Source organism: Coffea arabica, chromosome 8e (assembly GCF_036785885.1).
Source record: "Coffea arabica cultivar ET-39 chromosome 8e, Coffea Arabica ET-39 HiFi, whole genome shotgun sequence".
Lineage (NCBI taxonomy): Eukaryota > Viridiplantae > Streptophyta > Magnoliopsida > Gentianales > Rubiaceae > Coffea > Coffea arabica.
This window is the reverse complement of record NC_092324.1, coordinates 48,363,885-48,373,805: the sequence shown is the minus strand read 5'-3', so window position 1 is coordinate 48,373,805 and position 9,921 is coordinate 48,363,885. Positions and strand designations below refer to the sequence as shown.

At 33.4% G+C, this 9,921-nt stretch overlaps 1 protein-coding gene across 1 annotated transcript; it reads left to right on the top strand.

The window, feature by feature from the left end:
• Positions 1–8,582: 8,582 nt before the first annotated feature.
• LOC113704068 (oleosin L-like) lies at positions 8,583–9,451 on the top strand. Its single transcript, XM_027225707.2, has 2 exons — positions 8,583–8,973; positions 9,070–9,451. Exons 1-2 carry the CDS (start codon positions 8,699–8,701, stop codon positions 9,221–9,223), a joined length of 429 nt encoding a protein of 142 aa, XP_027081508.2. The 5' UTR covers positions 8,583–8,698; the 3' UTR covers positions 9,224–9,451.
• The last annotated feature ends 470 nt before the right edge of the window (positions 9,452–9,921 follow it).

Below are 9,921 nucleotides of genomic sequence, written 5' to 3'. Positions count from 1 at the left end.
GGCTTCTTACTCCATGCTTTTTCTTTTTCTTTTTTTTTTGGTTATTTTTTCTATGATTAATTTGTGGGGTTTTTTTTTTCATTTTAACTTTGTTGATCTTGGATTATCAGTTTGTAAGCTAGGATCGAATATCTTTGATTGAAAGAGAGTACCACCATTTTTTATACAAAAATTCCGCTAAGCTACAACTTTTGAGATCCATTATGTTACGGAAGTGTTAGACTAGAATCTTGTGTATTAATTGTGGCGACATTTGACTTGCTTGTGGGCTGTAGAAATGAGGGAGGTTGTAAGTAAGAGTAGGAGGTTTTGCAACAATCAACTCATTGCCGCTATTGCTACTCGCTGTTATTAACACCCCCGTTCCCATGAATTTCTGCCACTACTGCCATTGGATATTTTCGACTCCTTCCCAGGCGAACTGCGGTCGAGAATTGCCAATGGCAATTGTAAAGGTGAGGCCCTTCCAATGAATCTCTGTCACTATTGCCAAACTGGCTATTGTCGATCTCTCTCCTAGGTGAAAATGAAGCAAATTTGCCCTACAAATTGCTGCAGCATCGAGTTGAGAGTACTGAAGAAAATTTGGCAGTAACTAGTCATCATTTACTTATCAGGCAAACATATAACTTGCTAGTTTTGTGAGTTACAGCTGACTTCTTCCAGAGCATAATACTTCTAGTAGAACTGATTCTGTTATTACATGCTTCTTCCAGGGCTTAATAATTCTAGTAAAACTGATTCTATCATTACATGTAATAACGAGCGCAAAATAACAGTCCTCAAGGTTTAGGCCAAGAAACTTGTAGAGCCAGGTGGGTCAACTTCTCAATGGCAGCAATGGATGTTCATGTTGCATCGTCTATTCTCCTCAAACCCTTTTAGAAATGGCCATCACATTGAAGTTGAGTGAATCTGGGTTTTTCTCAATCATCTTCCGAATAACCTTAGCTGCATCCTGCAGTGACAATCGATGTGATTAACTCAGAAAGAGAAGTTGAAAGTCCAGCTTTAACTGTGATGTGATTAACTCAGAAAGAGAAGTTGAACGTCCAGCTTTGACTGAAGCATAAAAACAGTCGTTTCGTAACTGAAACTAGGGAAACAGACTACTTTCGAATCATGTGGGCACGAGCAGGCAGACAGAAACTAGGAAGCAGACAACTTTCGAGTCGTGTGGACATGAGCAGGTAGAAACTAACATAAAATCCAGTTGACTAAGCATTGGATAGGCTGATAGCTCCTTTCTATCGTATCCTAAACTCCCCATGTCAACAACACACCAAGAAGATACTTAACAGGGTAACTGAAAAGTGACAAAATTGCACATAACATCAAAGAAGTTCATCTAAAAGAGGAAAAAGTAGAACATGGACCAGTCAATGCTCAACACGAGTTCAAGCTTCAATGGATAGTATATAGTACAGCATCACTATTCTGTTGGCAAGTAGTTGAACTTCTAATAATCTTGCTCCTTTGTACTACCCAATCCTCATTACAACCCAACAGCTATCCAAGAGAGCAATTGAGAAATCTTCTCCATATCATCTAAAATTTGAGTTTGATTCTTTCGTTCTGTCTTTGGTTTATACAATTATTTTTCAGAACATGTTTAAAAATGTATATTACCATTTAGCTTAGATTGCCCAGAATAAACCATAAAAACTTAAAAGACCCTGCTCTCATTCGACAACTCTGGGGAAAAGAATCAAGCTACTCAAAGCTCGAGTAAGGCATCTGTATCAGGTCAGGTATTTATGACAAAGAAGGCAAAATATATTGTACATTGACAATTCTAACTCACAACATAAATAGCTGCATAAACAAACATCTTTTCTACTGCGGGAGAACAATTCTCCCCCAACGCTGCTTGATAGGAATACTCGAGTTTTAGAACTTATCAAACATAAATGTCATTGTTGGAATTAGACTATGATTGATGCTACAATTGGCAGCATGACACAGACTTAATTGATTGAAAGACAGATGGACCTGGCATTACTCTGCAAATGACAAGTTTTCTACTTAAAAACGTGTTTCACGTGATAATGGATTCAAACGTCATACTGGCAGGGCAGTGGGAGAAACAAAGCAACAGCTTAGGTATCGACAAGATTCGGAAAAGGCTCCGGGAACCGAGACCTATAATATTCCATGCAAAACAAAGCACCTGCCAAGGAGAATTCATTACCTTCCTCTGATAAGTGATAACCTTCAAATGCGAGGTATTCATGTGGCTAACTTCTGCCCCATACGTAATGGGCCTAGTGGAGACCTATATCATCTTTTTTTTTTATCAATTTTATTCGTATTATTAAGTAAGAGAGGGAGATGAGATTTAAGAAGTTGAAATGAGAAAAAGAGGAATTGAATCAAGACTGAGGAATTAAATGTTTACAAATAGTAAAACTTACACAGACATTTTGAATGAAAATTACATATCATCTTGTTTTGAATACAGTGACCGATTCCCTACATACAGTATCCAAGAGTAATTCCACACAAATCTTGCCATGAAATTCAAGACGGAAAAATGATCAATTTCGCCCCTAAACTTTTTTTGAAGATCGATTTAATCTTTAATTTTTATTTTTGGCCAATTTAATACATAAACTTAATTTTTGGATCCAATTAAAACCTTCTACAGCACGGCACGTGCCACTACCTAAAAGCAATTTGACTTTTAATTTAACAATTAAATAAGAGTACCAACCTCCATTACTAACCACCTCCATTACTAACCTCCATTAGCACCCACCTCCTTCTCCTCGTACCCTTCTCCTTCCACCTCTCCCCACCCTCTTTCACTCACCTTTGAGTTTATATTATAATTGAGAAAGTTGAAGAGGAAATCTACAAATGCTTTCTGGCTCAAGTAAAAATAGCATAAATATGCAAATTTTATCACATTTGCTACCATTATGGCTGATGGACAAAACAAGTCTCAGCCATTTGCGCAATCGTTGCTGGAGCATTTGTTAGCCACAATTGCTGCATTGTCATAATCATCACTCCGGCCTTTGGCTAATGTTCACCCTCTGCTTTCACACTAATAGTTTCACAATTTCTAAAAATAGTCTTAGGTGGCGTTTCGTAACAGGGTTTCGAAATGGAGAATTGGAATAAACCCCATAATTGTTGTTTGGATTACTACTATCCGAATCGGAATTTTGAAATCATACCTAAAAATTTAGAATTCCTCAATTTCCTAGTAACTTGAAGGGTTTTGGACAAAACCCAAGTCTGATTCCCATTTACAAATGGGACCCGTCCCGCCACCCATTAAAAAATTAATATATAATTACATACATATATATAATTATGTATATAATATCTATTATAATTATCATGTTTTATTATAATTATATATTTTATTATAATATTAGTATAATTATATAATATATTTATAATTATTATATAGACATATATAACATATTATATAAATATATATTATAATTATTTAATTAAATGTAATTATATTTATATAATATATATTATAAATTTATTAATATTATATACTAATATATTTATATTATTTATATATATTTATAAATGTATATTATATGTGCATATAATTATAATATATACGTGTATATATAATAATATATTATATAATTATATTTATTTTTATTATTATAAATATAATTATCACTTGAACTATTAAAATCAAGTTTGACTTTAAAATACAAATATAATATATTCAATATTCATTTATCACTTTAATTTGAAACTTATTGACTTTATTGTTTTAATCAAGAATTATACCTGTTTTCCCAAGTTAATAATTTATAAGATATTTATTTTAGGATTAAATCATTTTTCACTCAAGATTCTAAGATTATGGCTTAGGAGCACTCCATTGGTCCCCTTTTTAATTAATTAAACTCTAGGTTGTTTGTAAATTAAATTTTATTCCAGTACACCAGTCCCTCAAATTTTATAGTCTTTAAATTATTTGTAAAGACAGTATTAAGTAATTAGAAGCCAATTTAATTATCATGAGTTTTCCTCTCATTAGCTTTAGTTTAACTCTACTTGTGGAGCTATATATAACCATTAAATCTCAGACTAACCGTAACTATCATTTATGAAAGCTTACAAAGTTGAAAATTAGAGGAAATGCTGGTTAAAAGTTGGTTCCTCGCGGTTAGCATCTTAGCAAAGTGCATTCGGGAACAAAAGGAAAGGCAGCTTTGCCATCCTCGGGTGTTTTGATCATAATTGGAGCTACGCTTATCGGATTGAGGCGAATTTTATAACGTTTCGAAGCTAAGACCTAGACCTACATTTTCTATGAAGACATTGACATCCAGTTATCGCGTTTTCAAGGCCAAAATGGGACGGTCAGAAGCACAATCTGTTTCATTTCTCGGACAGCAACCAAAACTAGTAACGTTACTTCAAGCTTTCGGCGAAAACGCTATTCTTTCACTTGCTTAAAGCTCTAACTATTTAAAGTACATTCAGTCCAGCATAAACCAAGACAAAGAGCATCTAGTTTCAACAGATTATTCAACCCAACAGCCACGCACAACAATCTGACATCAGCTAAGACATTGGACAACTAAAGCTTCCAGCAGTGCCGCAGTTTAATATGCAACATTTTTACCATAACTCCTTCAATTTTAACTCCAGCTCATCATGCCAAATACAAGTATTAAACTACCCAGTAACTTTAGATATCAGATGTGAAAGTTTACAGAGTGGAGTTTGAAGGAAAAACTGATCAGAGGTTTAACTCTCTCTCTCTCTCGGCCTTGATAGAAAGCTTCGGACAACAATCAATCTTTTAGCAAGAAATTCCTCCATTAACTACTTCATTTCATACCCAAATCTAACATGCATGCCAAAACTAAAATATTATGCAATGAACTAAGCCTCAACGTAGGAGGTTAGAACCAAAATATATAAAGAAACTTGGACATTTCTATCTTTCCTCCTTCGGCCAGCATAGCAGAAACTTCCAACTATTTCCTTCAACCAAACTTAGTTTTTCTTAGCTACAATCCAACATGCAACCTTAATATTCAAGTGTACTGAATAACTAAGAGGTTATTACGGAAAATTTTCTTTATTTATGGGCTGCAACTCAACAACAACTCTCGGTTCCCTCCATTTCTGTCCAGTTCTCATCTCTTTCTCCTTTATCAGATTTCTCCTCGGTTAAAACTCATTATGCCTTGCTAAAACTAACATGAAGCCCATATATTCAGTTATATCCAAGAAATAAAAGGGTGGTTACAAGATTCTTACCTTTTTCTGCTAAGTTTTACTAGTGGCGGATTGCTCCTGCTCCTAGTTTCGGTTCCTCCTCACTATGGTAGCTGATATGTGAAATTCTAAGTTAGCTTCCTCCTCTTGTCACTCACTCAGCTCTCTTACTCACTCGGTTGTGGCTGGAAGGAACCAGAAATGCTCCTTCACTCTCACTCTTTCTCACGGTTTTGGGTATGAAGAAGAAAGAAAGCCTCGTTCTCTGTTTTCTTTTCCTCTCACTCGGTTGGATTTTTGAGATAAAATGGTGTGACCGAATCTCTCTCTCTCAGTTTTGTTCCTAATGCTTGGTTGGTAGGAAGAGAATTAAGCGTACTTCTTCACTCAGCTGATCACTCAATGTTTCTCCATTCGGTGGCCGATCATTCCAAGTTCCTCTCATTCGGTCGCTGCTTACTCAGCAGTTTCGGTGGTAAGTTCCTTCCTGGCAGCTGTCCAAATAAATGTTTCCCACCGCCCAACTATCAAACAACTCCTACTCCTTTTTCCTTTCCACCGTTTAGACAGCAGATAGTTGCCTTGCTTCCATTCGGTTCCTGTTTTGTCAAAATTCTAGTAGCTTGTTCCTTAATTGCATGGTAGTTTAACCAAATCCCCAAGATTAGTTCGGTCCTTTAATTTTAGTTCATTTATTTGCTACGAGGCCATAATTTTATTGTCTCACACGTTGACTCAAAATTTCGTTTGTTCTAATTTATATGTACCTTGAAAATTTTCACCATGTGACATACGTAGATTTTCACACTTTTGATTTTAAAGAAATTTGACTAAACGTGCAACTGATTCAACTATAATGACACAATTACATTATGCATATTATATGTTTATTTAACTCCTAATAATTTTAATTTTTTTTTTCTACACCATTCTAGGATATTTCTATATTCTCAATTTTTATAAAAATTCAATTAAGCATTTAATTTAACCACTTATTCGTTATATGTTATATTTTCAATATCAAGGTAAATAAAATAAATGCAAAGCACACACGTAATTTTTTCGAGTTCTCACATCCTTCCCCCCTTAACAAAATTTCGTCCTCGAAATTTCGTACTTTTAATCATAAAAACTTTCAATTATTCTTTTCGAATTTTATCTTCCATTCGAAGCTCACACTCACAATTGACGCTTCCTTAAAGTCGATAACACTATCCTTAGATTCTATTCATGATCTTCCTTCTTAATTCTCCATTGATAGTATCCTTGTCAAAAATCTATCTTAGAAAACACCATTGGCCCTTGCAACAATTATAACATCGTTATAAGCTTAACTTTCAATCTATAATAAAAATTATATTTAACATATAATATACTTTATAATATATAATATTAGTATAATTAATATTTATATATATTACATAATTATATAATTATATGATAATATATACATATATAATATATTATAATTATATATTTTATTATAATATCAGTATATTATATAAATAAATATTATAATTATTTAGTTAAATATAATTATATTTATATATTATATATTATACATTTATTAATATTGTATAATAATATATTTATAATATATATTTATATTTATAAATGTATATTATATGTGCATATAATTATAATATGTACATGTATATAATATTAATAAATTATATAATTATATTTATCTTTATTATTTTAAATATAATAATAGATAATAATAATTATATTTAATATTTAATATATAATATACATTATATTTATGTAAAATATTAGTATAATTAATATTTATATATGTTATATGATTATAATTATATATTTATATTATAACATTTGTATAATTATATTTAATTATATATAATATTTAATTTAATTAGTTACAAACTTATAATAATGATATTATTAGTTATATGTATAATATAATGTATATTAATCTATGTAATATAATTAATATTATCAATTAACTAATAATTATACATGTTTACTAATAAAAATTATTAATTAGTTATACTAAATTAACTAATACATTTATACTAATATATTTAATTAATAAAAATTTCTTATATCCCATTTATAAAGAGGCAACGAACCAAACATCAATTATAGTAATGATATACATTCCTGGCACTGAACCGAACAAATGTATTGGAATGATTTATTCTATTCCAAATCCAGGATGAATGATTTCGAATTCGAATCCGATTCCAACACGCGAACCAAACGCCACCTTAGTTTTTCTACCGGTTTGCCGAAGATGTTTTGAATTTATCAAAGGCATTTCAAAGCAAATTGCTTGTGTTGCTGTAAAATCCGGTGGGATTGGTAGCTAGTAGAAAGAGGCTATTTATCGTTTGTTGGAATGCACTTTGAATTTGTTGAATGCCTTATCAATTGTTGAAATGGATGATGTGAGGTAGGGGAGGGGAGGGGAGGCAGTGGTGGCTATGGCAACGTGAGGTTAGGTAGGGGAAGGGTAAAGAAGTTAATTAAAAATTTTTAAAATCTTAAAAAAGTTTTAAATTTTAAAAATACCTCAAATATTATTGATTTTTTTTAATTTACTTAGTTTGATTACAGTTTATACCTAAAGTTCCTAAAATATCCTTATTTAACTATTAAATTAGAAATCCGATTCCTTTTAAGTGGTGGCACTGACGCAAAGGAACTTAATTGGATTCAAAGATTAAATTTAAGAAATAAATTGATCAGAAATGAAAGTTAAAGACTCAATGGACTCTAGAAAAAAAGTTCAGGAATGAATTTGGTCATTTTTTCTATTCAAGGCAAGCAAATACTACAACATTACACGATATGGGCCGTTGCTCAAATACTATAAAATCTAGTTTATCAATAAAATCATCTATTACTTCCAAAAATAAACTACAACATTACACGATATGGGCTCTAGTAGAATGATTTCTAAAACCTAAGGTAGATATTTATGATCCTTACAAACCTCTCAGAAAAGGGCCAAATTCATTTTGCTTACACGATATAGATACAGCAAGAATTTATTTTTCAGTTTTGAACTTCCCATTCAGGAGCTGACATCTTCTTCGTTCACTTTTTGCTAGTAAAGTAGTAAAGGATATATGCATCACTGCATCTAAGTATGTATACATCAAAAAACAAATAGTAACAGCGTAAAACCGTGAAGCAGGTCTACAACCGAATATTATTATCACCCAGGAGACGACAATCTTCCATCCGCATCCCAGTGTTTGGTTTCCCTTACTAGATTATCAGCCCGGAAAACATACGTGTCAGCCACCCAAACAATCCATTTCATGCACCGTACACGTCACACTCGACCCTCCCCTCACGTGACACCACCACGACCAGCCAGCCTTGGTTATATTATTTTATTACACACACATCCTTTTCCACACCACCAGCTCCATTCTCTCCACTTTCCCTTCTCAAATTCACATCCCAACTCCATTTCCATCCATTGTACTGAAAATCCCAACAAAAAATTGGAAAAAAAATGGCAACCCGCCCTGACCAGCCGCAGACACAGCACTCAACTAGTCAGGTGATAAAAACCACCACAGCAGTCACCGTGGGGGGTTCACTCATGGTTCTATCGGGGCTGACACTGGCTGGAGCAGTGATAGGCCTAGTTTTGGCAACGCCCCTTTTGGTGATTTTCAGTCCTGTGCTAGTCCCAGCTGCTGTAACCTTCTTTCTGATTCTTGCAGGGTTCTTCATCTCTGGAGGTCTTGGCGTAACTGCCACCTTTATTTTCTACTGGATGTTCAGGTATGCGACTGGAAAGCACCCTATCGGTGCAGATCAGCTGGATCATGTGATAGAAAAGATTGCTCGTTTTAGCTTTATTTTCTTTTGGATGTTCAGGTATGCGACTGGGAAGCACCCCATCGGTGCAGATCAGCTGGATCGTGCGAGAGAAAAGATTGCTCATGCAGCTAAGGAGATGAGGGACAAAGCTGAACATTTTGGGCAGCAGGCTCAGCAGCAGATTAAAGGTTCCCCAGATCAAGATACTTGATGGAATATTGTGCATGCAATTAATGTATGATGATGCATGAATAAACTCTGTGCTTTAGTTAGCCGGGATTGTGACTTTGTATGGATCGGCGACTTAATTGTTGTTGTGACTGTTGTAGAGAGTGGAGATGAGTTGCTGTTTCTCTCAAGTCAGCTTGTTCTGTGAGTTTGTCGTTGGATATGTCGTTTCATGTGTGCAAATATATTTGTGTTTCTTTTAGGCTTCTAATTCCAAGCTTTTTCCTTTTTCTTTTTTTTTTTTTGGTTATTTTTTCTATGATTAATTTGTGGGTTTTTTGCATTTTAAATTTGTTGATCTTGGATTATTAATTTGTAAGCTAGGATCGAATATCTTGATTGAAAGAGAGTACCACCATTTTTTAAAACAAAAATCCCGCAAGGCTAAATCCCGCAAGGCTGCAACTTTTGAGATCAATTATGTTACGGAAGTGTTGGACTAGAATCGTGTATTAATTGTGGCTCGAAGTGGCAATATTTGATTTTGACTTGCTTGTGGCGGTAATTGTAAGTAAAAGATTTTGAGTTCAAAATTCCTTTCCCTTATATTGCCGTGAACAATACAGATTGGGCATAATGTCAATGTCAGTTCGAGGTTTGTCAATTCAAATTTCTTAAAGAAAAAATGTAAGTTTAAATTCAAGTTTAATTTAAATTTGGAAAGAATAACAAATTTTGCAA